Here is a 21558-nt window from a genome sequence, read left to right as displayed (position 1 = left end):
AAACAGTGGGAATTGAGTTGATATCTATTTGAAACTTACAAAGGGAAATCAACCTTTAGAACCTAAATATATCAGCATAAAAGCCAGATGTAACCCTCTGCTCACTGTTGAAACGTTGCTGCAGTGCATCCTGCAGAGTCCCGCGGGTCCTGTAGCTGAGCTGGGCTGCAGCGTCGGTCCTCTTGGCCAGCAGGGTGAGGTCAGAGGACATATGGGTCAGCTCTTGGGAGGGGTGGGACCTACAGAGTGAGCTAAGCATCTCCCTGGCCATGTCTATATCACCCCTCTGCTGCTGGAGGGCACTTTGGAGATCCTGGGGAGGGGGAAGGGGAAGGGGAGAGAGGTTATTGACTGTCACTCAGGGGTGGCTAGAAATAGAATTCAATAGAATCAATTTTTACTAGCTTAGGATAGGAAATAACATACCTACAATGGTATTTGAATGGATTTCTGTGACCATTGAAAGTGGTTAACAGCCAAATTCACCATTTGTCAAAGTTCTATACACTCTCTATAAAACTGAGAGCCTGGGAAGGAAGGAAACTCCTTCCATCAAGACGTGGTATTCTGCTTGGTTGAAATGGAAAGGGTAATATTATACCTTGACTCGAATCATATCCTCTGGTCCGGAGGGTTCCGTCAGGTCAGACAGGGAGCTCTCCACGGTCTCCAGCCGCTCGGCCATCTGGGACATGAGGTCCTCCAGGCGCTGCTTCTGGAAGCTGAAGTAGGTCAGAGAATGTCTGGCCTGGTCAAACACCTCCTGGGCATGACTGATCTTCTTCCTCAGGTCACACTCCATCACCTGAGAGAGACAGAGAGACATATGGTTGACATTCTCCACATGTTGCTTGGTTAAGTCTCTTTTTGCTGAGGATAACTTGTTGAATAACATGGCCTCTGAACCTAAAACTCACCTGCAACTGGATGGGTGTCTCCTGGAGCTTGGCCAGGTCCTTGAGCTTGGTCACCCTCTCCTGCAGGGCATCCAGCCTCTGTTCTCTCCTCTCCACCTCCGCCTGTTACAACATTGTAAGAGACTCTTTCAGCTGGCATCCTTTGATTTTATTTTGACATTAGTTCTAACAACAGTGAACAATGTGATGATCTACACCCAGACTAGACTAGACTACCCAGCTTGGTCTAACCTGGAAAGTGGCAAGGTGTGTCTCTGTCGCCTGCTTGTCACTAAGATTGGCCACACCCTCAGTGAGGTCAGCGATGGAGGCTGCTGCCCATTGGTCGATATCCCGTTCCATGGTCTTAAGGTCATCCCATAGGGACACACAATGGCCTAGTCTCTCAGCGTTGGTCTGGATCCTCTCTGATACCTACAGGACAGGACAGGCACACAGACCAATCAATTTACCATTTATATACCTGCTAGGGGCGCCAGGTAGCCTAGTGGTTAGAGCGTTGGGCCAGTAACAGAGCTGACAAGGTAAAAATCTGTCGTTCTGCCCCTGAACAAGGCAGTTAACCCACTGTTCCCCGGTAGGCAGTCATTGTAAATAAGAATTTGTTCTTAACTGACTTTCCTAGTTAAATAAAGATTAAATAAATAAACATAATCTTTCAGGATCTCTGTCTCTCTCTCTTGACAGCTATTGGCCTGTAATTAAGAGAAGGAGATTGAATCTTTCTCTCTATCTTTGTTTTCAAGAGGTAGCGAGGTAGTGAGATAAAGATAGGGGGGAGAGTGAGAGAGAGAAAGGCAGACAACATGTCTAGACTTGTTGATATTGCATGCTCATTTGTGACAGCTGAGCAGTCCGCTGAATCCCACAGGGGGAGAGAGAGAGAGAAAATGAGAGAGACAAACAAACAAATATGTAAAGAGAAAGAGCGAAAGATTGTGATTTAACAATCTGTTGCCTCCAAAGGGAATTACAAAACCATCTACACCCAGAAGAAATGAAACCCTCAGCTCTCTTCCCCATCCCAGCTCCCTCACCTGCAGCCACTGGTCCCTGAGTGTGTCCATGCCTCTCTGGATGCTGTTGGAGCCACAGTGTGGCACGTTCACCAGCTCTCTCTGCAGGTCCTCTCCTGAACTGATGAACAGGTCCATGTCCTCCTGTCTTCCTCTCAGCTCAGCTATCACTGCCTCATGCTGTTGAGACAAGAGAGAAAATGCTGTAATGACAACACTTCACCACTAGGTGGAAATCACAGCATAGATATTATCCCAAGAGCATCATAGGCCTACTGTACTATACGAACCATATGACTACACTTTATCAGAGTGTATAAGGCATTGCTATAACTGTATTACAAGCAAGTGAAATATTGATATACCTGCTATTGTATCAGTATCATTCATTACAGTACAGTAGATAGGACTCTACTGTTGGAAAATGGTTGGACCACGGTTAATCACAGTGTGACTGACCCGTGAGAGTAATCTCTTGGCATCCTCTGGGTTGTGGGTGTGATCAGGCTGGTTGTGAGTGACGGTCAAGGCGTTCTCTACAGTGGAACTGAGGGTGGACCTGAGGGAATGGAAGTGACGTAGCAGCTCCACCAGGAGTCCACACTGCTCCTGACTGGAGGGGGAGAGACAACAATGACAACTTGATGTAACTAAGACTGAACAGGTAACAATCCTCTCTGGACAAAATGGAAAATATGTAGAAAACATTTTGTTAATTGACACAGATGTTGAAACAATGCACAGAGACCCCAGCTACTGCTCCATGTTCATCATAGTGAACTTACTGACACAATAACAAATGCTGGATCTACTACAGCACCCAACCAACCATTCTCTCCCCCACTCCCTCCCTCACCCATCCTCACCCATTAGTGATGATCTTCCTGACGTTCTCCCAAGCTGTTTCCACCAGGCCCACCTCCCTGAGTGCCTCACCAGCCAGCTCACTGTCTCTCTGGGCCAGCTGGCTTCCCCTCTCCCTTAGCCACTGCTGGGAATGCTGCAGAGACTGAAGCTCATCCTCCAACTGGACAAAGAATCGCAGACTGGGGAGAAGAGACGGAGACAGTGGGGATTTAACTCAATATATTCATCATAGAGTATATAAACCATAAAATGAGCTGTAAACGAATGTATTTTGGTTGTATTCTTCCCCTGGCAGTCTATATTATGAGAGATATTAGTTGTACCTGTTCTGAAAGGCTTGTACACTGCTCTCTCTGGCCCCCTCCTGCCTGGCCCTCTCCTCCAGCTCCCTCAGACTCCTCATCACCTCCTCCCTCCTCTCCCTGAAGGAGGTCCACAGTGCCCCCAAGGCCTCCGCCTGGCTCTGCCTCCATCCCAGGCCTCGCTGCACCCCCTCCAGGGCCACCATGAGGGCCACAGCCTGGCCCCTGCACGAAGTCCTCCCCTGGCCGGGACCTTGACCCAGACCCCCCTCCCTGGAGCCTTTCCACTCCGCCCCACTCAGGTGGAGGTGGGCCTTGCTGAGCCTCCCATCCAACCCCACTGCCTGGGCCTCCAGACGGGCCACATCCCCGGCCACCTCTCCCAGCCCGTGGTGCAGCACCTCAGCCTTCGAACGGTCCCAGCTCCCCCTGCCCTCCACAGCCTCCCGGAGGCCCCTGACCGCCCCGGCTGCAGCTCCATGGCTCTGGAGGAAGTCCCCCAGCTCAGCCAGGCTCTCCCCACGGAGAAGGAGCAGGTGTTGGGCTTCGCTGAGGGTCTGCAGGCAGTCCTCCCTCTGGCCCTGGAGCTGCTGCTGGGCCTCTGGGGAGGAGAAGGAGAGGAGGGAGGACTCTCTCTGCTGCAGGGTCTCTCTCAGGGCTGTCTGCTCCTGGAGGGACTCCTCATGCTCCTGGGAAAGGCAGTGAAGAGTTTAGCCTAAAAGTTTCACCATCAACATTCACGTATACAAATTCATAATCTATTCTACAGGATCAATCCTTGTCATCTCAAAGGGATACTTGGTGTGTTTATAGCACAATTAAGACACAATTCAGGCAAAAAACGTAGTCTGACTCACCTTGACCTGTGTGACAGCAGCCTGCAGGTCAGCTATGTTGACCTGGGAAGTCGTTCTGAGTACAGACAGGAAGTTCTCGCTCCACTGGGTGAGGGTCAGCAGGGCCTCGTCAAAGAGCTCCACCTGAGACAGGTGTGTCTGCAGCTGCTGCAGCCTGCAGAGGAGAGAGGTGTAAGGGTGTGTGTGCCAAGAGGTAAACTCCTGGATTATGGCCTTGCTGGAAATCCTACTTTGGTCATCTGTATATTTACTGTAGGTGTACTATGTCAGGTGGAACACAACACAAGTCCTTACCTTTGTGTTATACTGTTTTTCACTGAGGTGCATCTCTCCTCCAGCTGTGTAATGTCATCAGTGAGTTCTCTGACCCGCCCCTCTGGTGCTGTAGGGTAGAGACACGGCCCCAAACTCACCACACCCTGCAGAAAAGCTTCATGGGACTGCAAATCGCTCTGCATTTCCTGTAATATCATACAATCGGATTAAATATGTATAATAAATTATGATTTAGTTATTGAAATATGATTGTGGATTGATGTTAACACCTGTACAGTTTGCAGCTCATTCATCAGCTTTGCTTTGTCTGTAGAGAGGAGTTGAGTGTCTGGACAGCAGACAGACTCACATCTGTCTAACCAGGACCTGAGACTGGAACTCTCCTTCTCATACCTGAGACAAACAGGACAGAGGACACTTTTAAATACCGGACAGGAAATAAGGTCTAGTACAATTGGTAGCGAGAATATTTACCTGATACACACCTTCTAGTTCATAATATAATATAATATTACTCACACACACACACACACACACACACACACACACACACACACACACACACACACACACACACACACACACACACACACACACACACACACACACACCACACACACACACACACACACACACAGTGGCGTGTATTCATGGATGCTAAGGGAAGGCAGGCTTCCCCAAATATTTGACTAATATCGCTGTGTTTCCATAATTTTTATTGAATTCGCAAGTGGCTGAATCTCACTGGAGAAATCATGCGAGTAGGGAAACAGCGCCCCTCTGTCTCAGTAAGGGCAGCCCATGTATCTGATGATGTCTGGACCAAAGGTGTATGACATGTTGCCGCCATAGTATTTGATTGATTGATGCCAGCAAGCATCTGGCCTCCCTTGATAAAAAAATTATAAAAGAATTAGCCAATCAGCGTTGAGCTGAGCTCAGTTGTGGGTTGTCCTGTCGCAGCAAAATGCTCCCCAAGGGAGGCCAGTTTGGATTTTGCTTCAGACCAATCAAATCACATCCAAAGCAAAACGTCATTGTCAGAAAAACTTGTCTGTTTCTGGTCTGCTTGTGTTGATGTCCTGCAGTAGCTAGCTTGCTAAATAGGCCCTTTCCTAAGCCATGGATGGAGATGGGGATTTGGACTTAATTCTCTGTACAGGCCAATGATTATGACCACGGTTCTGATCTAACCATACATTTTTATATTGTGCCACTGCTCTGAGACGATTGAAGTTCAATATGTAGCTAGCTAACTTAGCTGGATCATTGTTGCCCATGCGAGGAAGTTAGGCTAGCAAGCATTTTAGCTAGGTAGCCTATGACAACAAAAACTAAAAGTGTACTGTATGACAGAGCCATAGACCGTTTTGCCAACATGAAAGAGAGGTGGATGGCATTGGCGTTCAACTAGTCTACAAGTACACACACACACACACACACACACAAATCAGTTCCATGGACAGCCACATGATATTTAGCAACATTGATTGGACTAAATTGTTTTGGTATCTCTAAGTTTATTTTCAGTGTATTAAACTAAGCATATACAGTGGGGAGAACAAGTATTTGATACACTGCCGATTTTGCGGGTTTTCCTACTTACAAAGCATGTAGAGGTCTGTAATTTTTATCATAGGTACACTTCAACTGTGAGAGACGGAATCTAAAACCCAAAAAAATCACATTGTATGATTTTTAAGTAATTAATTTGCATTTTATTGGATGACATAAGTATTTGATACATCAGAAAAGCAGAACTTAATATTTAGTACAGAAACCTTTGTTTGCAATTACAGAGATCATACGTTTCCTGTAGTTCTTGACCAGGTTTGCACACACTGCAGCAGGGATTTTAGCCCACTCCTCCATACAGACATTCTCCAGATCCTTCAGGTTTCGGGGCTGTCGCTGGGCAATACGGACTTTCAGCTCCCTCCAAAGATTTTCTATTGGGTTCAGGTCTGGAGACTGGCTAGGCCACTCCAGGACCTTGTGTGTTTCGGGTCATTGTCATGCTGGAAGACCCAGCCACAACCCATCTTCAATGCTCTTACTGAGGGGAGGAGGTTGTTGGCCAAGATCTCGCGATACATGGCCCCATCCATCCTCCCCTCAATACGGTGCAGTCGTCCTGTCCCCTTTGCAGAAAAGCATCCCCAAAGAATGATGTTTCCACCTCCATGCTTCACGGTTGGGATGGTATTCTTGGGGTTGTACTCATCCTTCTTCTTCCTCCAAACACGGCGAGTGGAGTTTAGACCAAAAAGCTCTATTTTTGTCTCATCAGACCACATGGCCTTCTCCCATTCCTCCTCTGGATCATCCAGATGGTCATTGGCAAACTTCAGACGGGCCTGGACATGCGCTGGCTTGAGCAGGGGGACCTTGGATGCGCTGCAGGATTTTAATCCATGAAGGCGTAGTGTGTTGCTAATGATTTTCTTTGAGACTGTGGTCCCAGCTCTCTTCAGGTCATTGACCAGGTCCTGCCGTGTAGTTCTGGGCTGATCTCTCACCTTCCTCATGATCATTGATGCCCCACGAGGTGAGATCTTGCATGGAGCCCCAGACCGAGGGTGATTGACCGTCATCTTGAACTTCTTCCATTTTCTAATAATTGCGCCAACAGTTGTTGCCTTCTCACCAAGCTGCTTGCCTATTGTCCTGTAGCCCATCCCAGCCTTGTGCAGGTCTACAATTTTATCCCTGATGTCCTTACACAGCTCTCTGGTCTTGGCCATTGTGGAGAGGTTGGAGTCTGTTTGATTGAGTGTGTGGACAGGTGTCTTTTATACAGGTAACGAGTTCAAACAGGTGCAGTTAATACAGGTAATGAGTGAAGAACAGGAGGGCTTCTTAAAGAAAAACTAACAGGTCTGTGAGAGCCGGAATTCTTACTGGTTGGTAGGTGATCAAATATCATACAATGTGATTTTCTGGATTTTTGGTTTAGATTCCGTCTCTCACAGTTGAAGTGTACCTATGATAAAAATTACAGACCTCTACATGCTTTGTAAGTAGGAAAACCTGCAAAATCGGCAGTGTATCAAATACTTTTTCTCCCCACTGTATAGCCTTGTTGATTTGATGATGTTTAAATGTTTAAGTGTAAATTGTGCTGGAACAGCGAAGGCAGGGCTCCTGCTGTCTTTGTGGTGACTTGCGGTAACTCTGTGGTTCTAAATCAGTAGTTGTTTAGTAAACTGTGGAAAACATTAACTTGACCATGCTACAGATGATTTAACTGTTGGTATGAAATATTTGCTTTGTGGACTTCACTGGACAGATGTTGCTTTCCGGTTTTGTGATGAAACAGACATATGTGTAGTTGAATTTGTTCCTCCACTGTGTGACTTGTCTTTTTGTTGTCTCTGCCTTATTGTATATCACGGTGGCATATGAACGAATGCGTTATAGGGCAAACAATGCAATTATCACAACATAGGTTGTAATATGGCTTTTTTACTGGTTTGGCTTCCCTAGTGATTTTACACACAGACACACACAGACACACAGACACACACACACACACACACACACACACACACACACACACACACACACACACACACACACACACACACACACACACACACACACACACACCCTTCCATTATGAGTGGGCAGGCCATGTCTGTGTGTTACTGCTGTCTGTCAATGACATGGACATAAAGGGACAGTCCTATCTCTCTACAGCACCCAGTACTGCACTACTAATCCCCAATACAAAAACCTCCAGGATACCAGGTGAGGTCTCCTGTATACACACACACACACACACACACACACACACACACACACACACACACACACACACACACACACACACACACACACACACACACACACACACACACACACACACAGACACACAGACACAGACATGCATACACACACACACACACACACACACACACACACACACACACACACACACAGACAGACACAGACATGCATACACACACACACACACACACACGCACGTACGCACAGACACACGCACGCACGCAGACACACACACATGCACACACGCACAGACACAGACACAGACATGCATACACACACAGGTGTACGCATGCACAAACACACACAAACACATTGTCTCCTTACTTTTGCCATAGTGCCAGCAGTTTCTCCAGTGTAGCCTGTTTCTCTGCAGCCTGCTCTATGTATTCTCCCTGGTTCTTCTGGAGGTTAGCCACCTCTCCCTCCAGCAGATCCCCTTTACCCAGCCTCTTTTTACCCAAGCACAGAGCAACCAGCCTGGGATTCAGCTGCTCCAAGGCCTGGACTACGTCCTGGAAGAATTTCCAACATACAAATGTAGTATACGCACAAACAAATGTGACTACCCTATCTTATCCTATCGGTCATAACATGATACACATATGTGATATGCAATAATTTTTGTTGATGTAACAGTGTAGACACATTATATTGTAGTACAGCATGCTGAGAAAGAAGGACATTCTGTACCATATGGTCCTGGAGAACTCTGTAGGTCTCTGAGGCGGATGTACAGCAAGTGATGGTGATGTCCAGCTTCTCTTTGAGGCCAACCATCGTTGTCTTCACCTGATGAAGACATCATTCAAAATCACCACTTACTACACTGTACTAACACATATATAATTTACAGTAAACCAGATATAATGTCCAAATCTTAACTTGAGATAAGTGTACGAAACGTGGACTTTTGCATACATCATGCATTAAAGTCAGTGGGAGATTGCCGTGGAAATTCTAGTCACCATAGAGGTGTGTCTTACCTGTTCCAGGTTGTCGATAAACCTCTGCCTGCAGGTGGCGCTCTGGTTGAGCTGTCCCCCCAGCTGCTCTACGCTCTCCTTCAGCTCCTCCCAGTACCGCTCCATCTGAGCCAGCCGCGCCCGGATACGCCCCGCCTCCCCAGGGGTCACAAACCCTGACAGAGCCTCTGACTCCGCCTCCAGGTGGGACAAGATGGCTGCCCGCTCTTCTAGTCTTGCTCCAACAGACTGAGAAAGAAAGTGAGAAGTGAAAGAGAGAGAGAGAAAGAGAGGAGACAGACAGAGAGAGAGAGAGGAGACAGACAGAGAGAGAGAGAGAGAAAGAGAGGAGACAGACAGAGAAAGAAAGAGAAAGAGGGAAGACAGAGACAGAGAGAGAGAGAGAGAGAGAGAGAGAGAGAGAAAGGGGGAGACAGATAGAGAGTGAGAGAAAGCAAGTCAAAGTAGATCCCAATAGAACTATTAGATCAGTCTCTACAGTCTCTGTTCACATACTATCTGAAAGCCTGTGTGTAGAAACTTGGACCCACAGTGGTAAAGACACTGCTGCAGGGCATTCATTAAACAGTCATCCAAGTGATGCTCTGATCGTGATCAAAGCACAGACTACTTCTTGTCTCTACGTAATGGAGTGTGAATGGAAGGGAGGAATAGTATAAAGGAGAGTATGATGCTGTGATAATAAACTGCCTTTCTCCCACACACACGCATGCAAGCACATATACACACACACACACACACACACACACACACACACACACACACACACACACACACACACACACACACATATATACACACACACACACACACACACACACACACACACACACACACACACACACACACACACACACACACACACACACACACACACACACACACACACACACACACACACACACACACACATCATACCTCCACTGTGCTGATGTGTTTATCAAGGGGGTCTGAGGAGGAGTTGGAGTCCACAGTGTCCAGCTCTTGCTCCCTCTCTGAGATCCAGGAGGAGAAGGCCTCTGACTCCCTGATGAAACGCTCCCACCACACACACACCATCTCCAGCAGGTCAACACTGCAAAACAAGGACAGGAGGAGAGTCATAGTCTGGAACAGACATGTGCTCACACACATACACAAACACTCACGCATGCATACACACAAACACAGACACACACACACCCAACCATTCCACTACAGTAATGCTACAACTGAATAGGATGAAGCAGAAAAAGTACTGTGCATGTGAATATATCTAGAAAGTAAGTCAAAAGGAGGGAGACATCCTTACTTCTTCTTGAGGCTGGCCTCCAGTTGTGCGACTTGTTGTGTGGCCTGCTGGGCTTGCTGCTGTAGGAGGGTCTGGTTCTTAGGACCCAGCTGAATCTCTGCTGCCTTCCTCGACAGGCAGTCTGTCTGTACCACATACTCCCCACTCTTCTTATGGAGCGCCTGCAAACAAATTGATACAGTGCCTTCAGAAAGTATTCACACCCATTTACCTTTTCTACATTTTGTTGTGTAACAAAGTGGAATTAAAATGGATTTCACTGAAATGTTTTGGTCAACGATATATACAAAATACTTGGTAATGTCAGAATATAAGGAAAATGATAGCATTTGTTAAAAATTCATGAAAAATAAAACACTAATATAACTTCATTAGATAAGTATTCAACCCCCTGAGTCAATACATGTTAGAACCCCCTTTGGCAGCGATTACAGCTGTGAGTCTTTCTGGGTAAGTCTCTAAGAGCTTTCCACACCTTTATTGTGCAACATTTGTCCATTATTCTTTTCAAAATTCTTCAAGCTCTGTCAAATTGGTTGTTGCTCAGTGCTAGACAACCATTTTCAGGTCTTGCCATAGATTTTCAAGCAGATTTAAGTTAAAACTGTAACTCCGCCACTCACTTCTTGGTAAGAAACTCCAGTGTAGATTTGTCCTTGTGTTTTAGGTTGTTGTCCTGTTGAAAGGTGAATTAATCTCCCAGTGACTGGTGGAAAGCAGACTGAACCAGGTTTTCCTCTAGGATTTTGCCTGTGCTTATCTCGATACGGTTTCTTTTTTATCCTGAAATACTCCCCAGTCCTTAACGATTACAAGCGTATCCATTACATGATGCAGCCGTCACTATGCTTGGAAATATGGAGAGTGGTACTCAGTAATGTTTTGGATTGGATTTGCCTCAAACATAACACTTTGTATTCAGGACAAAAAGTTAATTTCTCTGCCACATTTTTTTTAAGTATTACTTTCGTGCCTTATTGCAAACAGGATGCATGTTTTGGAATATTTTTATTCTGTACAGGCTTCCGTCTTTTCACTCTGTCATTTAGGTTAGTATTGTGGAGTAACTACAATGTTGTTGATGCATCCTCAGTTTTCTCCTGTCACAGCCATTACACTCTGTAACTGTTTTAAAGTCACCATTGGCATCATGGTAAAATCCCTGAGCGGTTTCCTTCTTCTCCGGAAACTGAGTTAGGAAGGACGCTTGTATCTTTGTAGTGACTGGGTGTATTGATACACCATCCGGAGTGTAATTAAAACTTCACCATGCTCAAAGGAATATTCAATGTCTGCTTCTTTTTTTTATCCATCTACCAATAGGTGCCCTTCTCTGTGAGGCATTAAAAACCTCCCTGGTCTTTGTGGTTGAATCTGTGTTTGAAATTCACTGCTCGACTGAGGGAACATACAGATAATTGTATTTGTGGGGTACAGAGATGAGGTAGTCATTCAAGGTAGTTCATGTTAACACTATTATTACACACAGAGTCCATGCAACTTACTATGTGACTTGTTAAGCAAATTTTTACTCCTAAACTTGTTTAGTCTTGTCACAACAAAGGGGTTGAATTTTTTATGAATTTGTAAAAATGTCAAAAAACATAATTCGACTTTGACATTACAGGGTATTGTGTGTAGGCCAGCGACAACAAATCTCAATTTAATATTTTTTTCATTCAGGCTGTAACACAACAAAATGTGGACAAAGTCAAGGAGTGTGAATACTTTCTGAAGGTGCTGTATGTATCATGCATACAGCTGTAAACCGACTAATAAACACTGTGCTTGTGGTCGTTGTGAATTTTTATGATCATCATTCATTTGAATTTGTATATATGCACAGACACACACACTGGATGTGTCTCTAACAGGCTTACCTTGGTACACCCCAGCTCAGTCCTGAGGCTGTCCAGGCTGCTGAAGATGAGTTCCCTCTGTAAGACAGGGCTGGTACTGCTGACAAACTGCCACACTGCCTCTCTCTCTGCGTCAAACTCCTGCCACGCACCCAGAGTCGCCTGAGGATCCCACACAGATATCATTGAATACAAACACAACATACAGTATGTGGACACACACACACACACACACACACACACACACACACACACACACACACACACACACACACACAAGGTTGGGTAGGTTACTTTCTGAATGTAATCTGTTACAGTTACTAGTTACCTGTCCAAAATTGTAATCAGTAATGTAACTTTTGAATTACCTCAAATCAGTAACGTAATCTGATTACTTCCAGTTACTTTTGGATTACTTTACCTTTAAAAGGCATTAGAAGACAAAAAGGATCCATTAAACGAATTTGGTGTGTCATCACAGTGGTCTCTGACTTGTGGTCAGACTCGTTCTGGTAGAACAAACTTAAACTTGCACCTTTTTTCAATGCTAAATTGAATGTCTTTGAGAAAACAGAAAGGAGTCATAATATAATTTTTTGCAAACATCCTTTCTGAATTTAAAAGTTATCCATGAAGTAATCATCTAGTTTTTCAAGAGTATCTGTAATCGGAATACAATATTTTTGCTGGTAAAGTAACTGATCATAGTTAGTTTTTTTGGTAATCAGTTGACCTTTAATCAGTTACTCCCCAACCCTGCACACACATATACACACACACACACACACACACACACACACACACACACACACGTGCACACACACACACACACACACACACACACACACACACACACACACACACACACACACACACACACACACACACACACACACACACACACACACACACACACACACACACACTGACAGCCACACTCACACACAAATGGGACAGACACACATTCCCACAGACACACAGATTTAAACTGATCAATGACAAGGGCGAGAGGGACATGTTTACTTGAAACCCGAGGATAAGAAGAAAACGTGTAAGTCAAAAACACAGCACACAGATCAATGGCAAGTTAACATAGGACAAAGACCAATCATTGATCAGGGAAGGTGCATGTGCTGAAAGATCAATGGGAAGACATGCACATGCATTTCAACACAGCCACATGTGTGAATACAGTGTAGTTTATCCAGAGACGTTGTACCTGCAGATTGTGCTCCTGGGCCCCTACTTTGCGGTCCACCTCTCTGAAAGTATCCTCTAGTTCCCGTAGTGAGCTACTAAGCCCCTCCCCCTTCTGCAGCTGGCGACAGTGAGCGACTAGTAGCTCTGCCTTCTTCCTGTCGGTCTGCAGACGCTTCAGGTGCTGCTGTTGACGCACAGAGAGACAGAAACAGGGAGACAGACACAGAGAGACAGAAACAGGAAGTCAGAGAGAAAATCAACGTGTTAAAGAGGATCTGTTTGAGCAAGGAGAAGCACAGAATTGCCATTCTTCTAAGTAGTGTTTTGGGATGCAAGGTGATTTGTATATCAGTGATTCTGATTGTGCAGTCCGACTGCAATGCAATGTAGTCGATCTCAAACACACACAATGGCTTCATGAGACATTATAGTTACACAGTAGGAATGTGGTTTTCTTTATATTTAAAAATTACCACCCCTCCCACAGCCAGCCCCTCCCTCAGCCCACCCCTCCCTCAGCCCACCTCTCCCTCAGCCCACCCCTCCCACAGCCAGCCCCTCCCTCAGCCCACCCCTCCCTCAGCCCACCTCTCCCTCAGCCCACCCCTCCCTCAGCCCACCCCTCCCTCAGCCAGCCCCTCCCTCAGCCCACCTCTCCCTCAGCCCACCCCTCCCTCAGCCCACCCGTCCCTCAGCCCACCTCTCCCTCAGCCCCTACCTGGTGTATGAGGAGCAGCTGCCTGGCCTCCTCTGGGTTCTCTGCCTCCAGGATCCTGCTGGTCTGCTCCTGAGCCTCCCTCCGAGCCCTGAGAACCTCCTCCAGAGCACAACGCACATCCTCCCTCAGCTCCTCACTGTGGACCCTCACAGACCTTTCCTGACCCCACTGAGACGAAGAGAGCGGAGAGAGGAGGAGAGAGAGATAGTAAGGCAGGTCCTTAAAACATACTGTATACTACTGTATAGAGCAGCGATCACCAGTTCACTTTATAGATAGGCAAGGAAGTTACAAAGATCAGTCTCTCAATTCTGACCTTCATGACAAGAGGACAATTGTATCGCCATAACTAAAAAAAGAAGATGGTTTACCTCCAAGAGAGAGGAGAGGAGGGCGGTGAGGTCAGAGGAGAGTTTGGCCAGGGCAGCCCTCTGTCTAATAGCCTCCACCTCAGGACTGACCTCTGTCAGTACAGCCAGACGACTATTCAGCCAGGACAGGCTCTCCTCCTGCCCCTCTGCTGCCCTCTGGAGCTGCTATGGGAGGGAGAGGGGGGGGGGGGGGGGGGGGTTGGAGGATGACAGAATTTGGGGTAGAAAGGGAGGGGAGATTGAGGAGTAGAGAGGGAGAGGTATTGGATGAAGGGTGAAGGGTAGGAGGAGAGAGGAATGGGTAGACACGGAAATATGAAAAGGGGATAGAGTGGGAGAGATTGAGAGGTATGGGAAGAGGTAGTAGTAAAGATGAAGAGGTTCGGTATCATTGGGAAATGGAAATCATTGCACTCTTAACTATAACCTCTGTGGTAATTCTGGGATATAACACATCTTGCTCACCTGGACAGTAGTATCCACCTGTTCCTGGTGGGAGCGATCTCTGGCTCTCTCCCTCAGGAGCCTCACCTGGCTTCTCTGAGACAACAGCCATTTAGACAGCTCTGAGAACCTGGATCAAGGGGAATTTTTTTCCCTACATTATCATATTATTTATTTACAAGTACGGTACATCAGCATAATTAAAAAAAAATATATATATATATGAGATTGGAGAAACCCTCTTTACTTTGGACAGTTTTCTCAGAGAAACGTCTATCTCTGTCCCCTCTCACCTGTCATTCCACTCCCTCCACTGGGAGTGGTGCTGCAGCTTCAGGTGGGTGGCCTCTATCTGACCTTTGACGTCTGCCAGGGCCCTCCTGGTGGAGTCCAGGGTTTGTCTAGCCGGGTCGTTGTCAGGGAGTGTCTGACAGAGCTCCTCCATGTTGCCTATGCTCTTCTCACACACACTGAGAGGGGCTTTCTCCCTGAAGAAGGCCTAAGGATAGACACATAATGGTATGGTTAGTTAGGGTGAACTCCTTCCTGCCCCTCTCTCCCGCCTTTCTTCAATACCTCCCTCACTCTCTCTCCCTCCTTCTCTCACCCTGTGTTCTCTGATGACTGTCTCGCTGCCTGTGGTGGTCAGTGCTTGGTTCTCTCTGGCCAGCTCCGCCCTGCACTCCTGTAGGACGGCCCCTGCCCGGCCTCGCTCCGCCTCCACCTTCAGACGCTGCAGGTGAAACGGCGCCTCCATCTGGATGTCCTGCAGAAGCACAGGGACACAGAGAGACAGAGAGACAAGGACTATTATTATACAAGGATGAAAGAACAGCAGTCCAGGAGGATGCTCTACAAGATGGACGCTATTGTACCCCCATGTAATATCATGTAGCACTTCAAGCCTTTCATGAAGGGTGCCGTTACTACTATTGTATGTATGAAAGTGATCAAACTTTGCTGTCTGACCTTCCACTGTTTGTGCAGCATCCTGACAGTGTCCTGCAGTGCCTGCTGCTCCTCCTCAGGCAGGATGTCTGTCAGATCGTCACAGGCCTTTAAGAACACACTCAGGACCCGCTGGTCTAGCTGCCCAAAGAACTCCTGAACGGAATTAACATAAAAGTCAGAGGGGGAGCAAAAAATGATTTCATTTTATTATTGTATTTTCTCAATCATTTCAAATAGTCTCGATAGTCTCAAATAGTCTCAAATGAATCTCTAAAAGTGATTCCTCCCACTCATCTAAACTGAGTAAGATTGACTGGTGTTTTTCTTCTAGTCTTACACTTTGTTTTTTCAGCAGCTCCTCTGCGTGTCCCCCCTCTCTCAGGCAGGTGGTTGCCACCTTCAGCACTCTCTCCAGCTCCTGACGAGACTCCTCAAACCTCCTCCTCATGGTGCTGTTGGCCTCCTCCTGCCTCCTCCACTCCCCCACCTCCTTCAACAGACCCTTGGAGGGAAGAGCACAAAGGGTGGTAAAGATGTAGTGATGCTGTGTGGGTAATGTAGTTACTGTAGTTGTATGTGACCCCTAACTGACAATCATCTTTGATCAAGTCAATATTTTCAGTGTTCAAAAATGTTAATGTTAGCACCTGAGTCAGAAATCTTGTGCGAAACAATCTTGTACCCCAATTTTCCTGGTCTGGAAATGCTAATCTCTGCACTGATGTTTTTTAAAAATGTTTTATCTTTTAATCAATTAAGAACAAATTCCTAATTACAATGGCGGCCTGGCAAGAGGCAAAAAGCCTCCTGTAGGGACTGGGGCTGGGATAAAACATTTTAAAGTAGGACAAAACGCACACCACGACAAAAGAGACACCGAAAGAACTACATAGAGAGAGACCTAAGACAACAACATAACATGGTAGCAACACAAAATGACAACAACGCAGCAAGGCAGCAACACAACATGACAACACAACATGACAATAACACAACATGACAGCAACACAACATAACAACAACACAACATGGCAGCAACACAACATGGCAGCAACACAACATGACAACACAACATGACAGCCATACAACATGACCACACAACATGGCAGCAACACAACATGACAACACAACATGACAGCCATACAACATGACCACACAACATGGCAGCAACACAACATTACAACACAACATGGCAGCAACACAACATGACAACACAACATGGCAGCAACACAACATGACCACACAACATGGCAGCCGTACAACATGACAACACAACATGGCAGCAACACAACATGACAACACAACATGACAGCCATACAACATGACCACACAACATGGCAGCAACACAACATGACAACACAACATGGCAGCAACACAACATGACCACACAACATGGCAGCAACACAACATGACCACACAACATGGCAGCCGTACAACATGACAAAACAACATGGCAGCCATACAACATGACAACACAACATGGCAGCAACACAACATGACCACACAACATGGCAGCAACACAACATGACAATACAACATGGCAGCAACACAACATGACAACACAACATGGCAGCAACACAACATGACAACACAACATGGCAGCAACACAACATGACAACACAACATGGCAGCAACACAACATGACAACACAACATGGCAGCAACACAACATGACCACACAACATGGCAGCCATACAACATGACCACACAACATGGCAGCCATACAACATGACAACACAACATGGCAGCAACACAACATGACAATACAACATGGCAGCAACACAACATGACAACACAACATGGCAGCAACACAACATGACAACACAACATGGCAGCCATACAACATAACAACACAACATGGCAGCAACACAACATGACAACACAACATGGCAGCAACACAACATGACAACACAACATGGCAGCAACACAACATGACAACACAACATGGCAGCCATACAACATGACAACACAACATGGCAGCAACACAACATGACAACACAACATGGCAGCAACACAACATGACAACACAACATGGCAGCAACACAACATGACAACACAACATGGCAGCCATACAACATGACCACACAACATGGCAGCCATACAACATGACAACACAACATGGCAGCCATACAACATGACAACACAACATGGCAGCCATACAACATGACAACACAACATGGCAGCCATACAACATGACAACACAACATGGCAGCCATACAACATGACAACACAACATGGCAGCAGCACACCATGGTAGCAGCACAAACATGGCACAAACATTGTTAGACACAGCCAACATTACGCAATGTCATGGGTAATATAGTTCCTATATGTAGTTCCTATATGACACCTGAGCACAGTAATGCTAACCTGTGCAGAGGTCTGAATCTCGGCCACTCTCTTCTGCAGGAGGGTCTGGTCGAAGTTCCTCAGGGCCTTGCTGGAGGAAATCGCCCTTTGCAGGGAGTGGAGGTTCCTCTCAATCACAGATAAACACATCTTACAGCTCTGCTGCTGGCTCAGGAGGTCCTGGGGGAACAGAGGGAGTACAGTAGATATATAAACTCACCCAGAGTGGGATATACAGACTCACTTTTATTTATACACAACCATACACACACAGAATAGGACACACACACAAAGACACATACACACACACACACTAGTCCCCTAGCTCACCTGCCACTTGTGTTTGTGTTGTCCCTGGACCTGGGCCTGTGGCTTTGGGTCTCTGCCTGCTGCAGTGATCCGGCTGGCCCTCTCCAGAGCCTGGTAGAAGCCTGTGATGTGCTTCTCCATTTCCTCCAGCAGGGGGAGCAGTCCATGGCACTCCCTCACCAGAGAAGGGCACCTCTCCCTCACCTTGGGACAGAGACAGGGGGAACAAGGCTCCATGAGAATCAATAGTGTCCATAATTAGAATGCAGCAGAGGGATCAGAGAGCGGGAGGTAATTCCTTCCCAGAGAGATCCAATACAGTGCTGAAACTTTTGTAGCATTAAACAGAAAAGTCTGAGCCGTTTGGGTAAAACACTGGAGTAAATCCTCTATGGAAAAGCGGCATTAAGATCATTTTAGTCCATTGTTTGTAGGTGATGAACAAAAGAGTATCAAGATTAGATAGAATAAGAAGCTTTTGGGGAAGTCATCCCAGTACAATACATTGCAGTAGCTGACACTGGCAGATGGAAGATTTGAGGCAGGAAAGGATTAATAAAACCTCATTTTTACCCTCTGGTGATACCAACCTTACTGAGTTGACCTTTGACCGTTGTCATGGTAGCCATGGCCTTGGCGCCCTCCTCCTGCGGGGCATCCTTGGACAGGAGCTGGGCACTGCGGGCAGCCAACTTGTACTGAGTCTCCATGGCAACAACCTTTTTCTTGGTGTTCTGAGTGGGAGGTGGGAAAGTAAAGAAGGAGAAATCTCATCTTAGTCGTGTGTTTACAAGAGCTAGATTCAATCATACCTGCCTTAGCAATGTTTGTGGAATATTTACAAGATCTACTCTGTGGCTTATAGAGAAAGCTGGAAGGCTATCTAGCACAGTATGTTTACAGAAGCAAACAGCATTCTGAACACAGAATAAAATATAGGTTTGTATGCTACTTCATAAAAACTGCTTAAACAACATGATAATGCAGTCTGTATGTGCATATTACACAGTCTACTCATGACCTACCTCCACATCCTGTAGGAAAGACCTGATGTTGAGGAAGGAGACCTGAACAGGGGCGTTGAGCTTCTCCTCTGCACCGTCCAGCAGCTCCCTCAGGGCAGAGATGGCCATCATGTGGTCCCTCCTCCACTTGTCCAGCTCGTCTTCACGGGCGTACTGCAGAGACATGGGGCACAGTGTGTTGGTTTGAGACTTAATGTGCCCTGCTGTGGCTGTAACCGGTGTGTCTTCGTCAAGTGTGTTCAGTTACCTGCATCAATGGCCATAGGGCAGGTATGCTCATTTATCTGCATCTCTGATGGGTCTTAACTATCTCTGTGTGCCACTACCTACCTGTGTGTCCCATAGCTTATGTCCAACAGGTCTAATAGTGTGATCAGTTTGTTCTGTCTCCATGATCAGGTGTGTGATAGCTCCGTTACCTGTTTGACTTTGACGAACAGGTCCCTCCACCTCCCGTTGAGCAGGAGAAGCTGCTGTTTCAGGTCACGTGACACAGTCTCGTCACATGTCTCAATCAAGAAGTTCCCTGCGTCGTTCATCACAGAGTGCTGATCCATCCACTGAGAAAGGTTGCGGAAGAACTCCTGAGAAAGAGAGAGCGAGAGAGAGAGCGAGAGAGAGAGCGAGAGAGAGAGCAAGAAAGAGAGAGAGAGAGAGAGAGAGGTGAGAGAAAGAGAGAGAGAGAGAGAGAGAGAGAGAGAGAGGTGAGAGAAAGAGAGAGAGAGAGAGAGAGAGAAAGAGAGAGAGAGAGAGAGAGAGAGGTGAGAGAAAGAGAGAGAAAGAGAGAGAGAGAGAGAGAGAGAGAGAGAGAGAGAGAGATGGGGGAGGAATGTAAAAAGATTGAAGGACAGAGAAAGTAATGACATTAATGACATTGGGTATTCATTTAGTGGTTGGGGTAATTATCTGTCCTGTCCTCAGTGGTTTAGTTATTAGGGTTATACAGTAATCTGGCACTTGGGGTATCCATGGTGACCTGACAGCTGGGATATCCTTAGTGACATGGGGAAGTTGGAGAGAATCTTGACGGTTGGTTGGAAGATGATTTGGTTGTTGAAATCTAATAAATATTTTTGAAATTAGGGTGTCAGAAATGGATATATCAGAAGATGTTAAGGTCAAAGACCCCCTCCAAAAGAGCTTTCACCTGTTTTCTCAGGTCCATTTTCAGAAAAGCAGAAGTTAAGGTGTGGTTGTTTCATTGGTGACATGTTAGGCGTACATCAATCTACAATGTTTATAAGCAGGTGAATGTGGATCAAGTGAGGGGGTCTACAGTAAGACATACCCGTTTGATGTTTTCAGGCTGGCTGAGTGCTCCCTCTGCATCCTCAAGCCAGGCCTGTAGAGAGGCCACAGTGCAGCTGTACCTGTCCCAGTTAGAGAGCACCTCATCCAGCATGCTCCTTACACTGCGCACCTCCACAGACAGACTCCTCCACTGGGTCAACACCTCCCGCATGAACCTCCTAACCCCCGCCTCACCTTCATCCACTGGGAGAGGAGGAGACGTAGAGATATGGGATAAATACACAGACGCACGCACACACACACACGCTCGCATACACACAGGGTAGTGAGCGATCAAACAAGGTCTCTTGACAAACCTATTTGAATGAAAACAGTGGTTATAAATATAAAATATCAATAATCAGAGGAAAAAGGAATCCACACAGTACATTCATATGCACATCAAGACTACAGAATGCTGGTGTGTTCTATAGAGCTGACAAACGAGTCCAAAGAGGAAACCCAATTACATCTGCACATCAAGCTAGTGCAATCATTCCAAATGGCAGAAAACATACCGTATCCCCCGTTCTGCAATCATTTGAGGGCTAGCTAGCCTTCAGAAATAACCAGGAGATGAGCCTAAACCTGACCAATCAAATCACAGCAAACCCACCACCAGCTGGGGCTGGACTCACTCATGGGGAGCCTCATTTTTCGGAGGTCGACCAATCACGTTTCAGATTGTCAGATACACCTCAGTTCTTCTCCCCTGCATACCCTAATATAAAGCCTGCAGGGCTGG

The 21558-nt window shown here is 46.4% G+C and overlaps 1 protein-coding gene across 1 annotated transcript in view; it reads right to left on the bottom strand.

The window, feature by feature from the left end:
• syne1a (spectrin repeat containing, nuclear envelope 1a) overlaps positions 1–21558 on the bottom strand; it is a 205172-nt gene that overhangs the window by 127775 nt on the left and 55839 nt on the right. Inside the window, exons 16-46 of the mRNA XM_082976172.1 lie at positions 20812–21017; positions 19943–20107; positions 19524–19676; positions 19089–19232; positions 18520–18702; positions 18211–18369; positions 16179–16343; positions 15860–15994; positions 15498–15656; positions 15184–15389; positions 14912–15020; positions 14447–14611; positions 14076–14243; positions 13377–13541; positions 12179–12319; positions 10299–10459; positions 9926–10082; positions 9008–9235; positions 8715–8813; positions 8349–8536; positions 4505–4628; positions 4254–4420; positions 3960–4113; positions 3124–3791; positions 2800–2979; positions 2393–2546; positions 1955–2113; positions 1149–1331; positions 918–1019; positions 602–805; positions 106–313 (exon numbers count right to left, since the gene is read on the bottom strand). Of these exons, the coding sequence (XP_082832298.1) occupies positions 106–313; positions 602–805; positions 918–1019; positions 1149–1331; positions 1955–2113; positions 2393–2546; positions 2800–2979; positions 3124–3791; positions 3960–4113; positions 4254–4420; positions 4505–4628; positions 8349–8536; positions 8715–8813; positions 9008–9235; positions 9926–10082; positions 10299–10459; positions 12179–12319; positions 13377–13541; positions 14076–14243; positions 14447–14611; positions 14912–15020; positions 15184–15389; positions 15498–15656; positions 15860–15994; positions 16179–16343; positions 18211–18369; positions 18520–18702; positions 19089–19232; positions 19524–19676; positions 19943–20107; positions 20812–21017 (5559 nt within the window). The remainder of the gene's footprint in view (positions 1–105; positions 314–601; positions 806–917; positions 1020–1148; positions 1332–1954; positions 2114–2392; positions 2547–2799; positions 2980–3123; positions 3792–3959; positions 4114–4253; positions 4421–4504; positions 4629–8348; positions 8537–8714; positions 8814–9007; positions 9236–9925; positions 10083–10298; positions 10460–12178; positions 12320–13376; positions 13542–14075; positions 14244–14446; positions 14612–14911; positions 15021–15183; positions 15390–15497; positions 15657–15859; positions 15995–16178; positions 16344–18210; positions 18370–18519; positions 18703–19088; positions 19233–19523; positions 19677–19942; positions 20108–20811; positions 21018–21558) is intronic.

The sequence above is a fragment of the Salmo salar genome, chromosome 06 (assembly GCF_965601325.2).
Source record: "Salmo salar chromosome 06, fSalSal1, whole genome shotgun sequence".
Taxonomy (NCBI): Eukaryota; Metazoa; Chordata; class Actinopteri; order Salmoniformes; family Salmonidae; genus Salmo; species Salmo salar.
The sequence above is the reverse complement of the archived record's forward strand: the minus strand, read 5'-3'. Positions and strand labels throughout refer to the sequence as shown.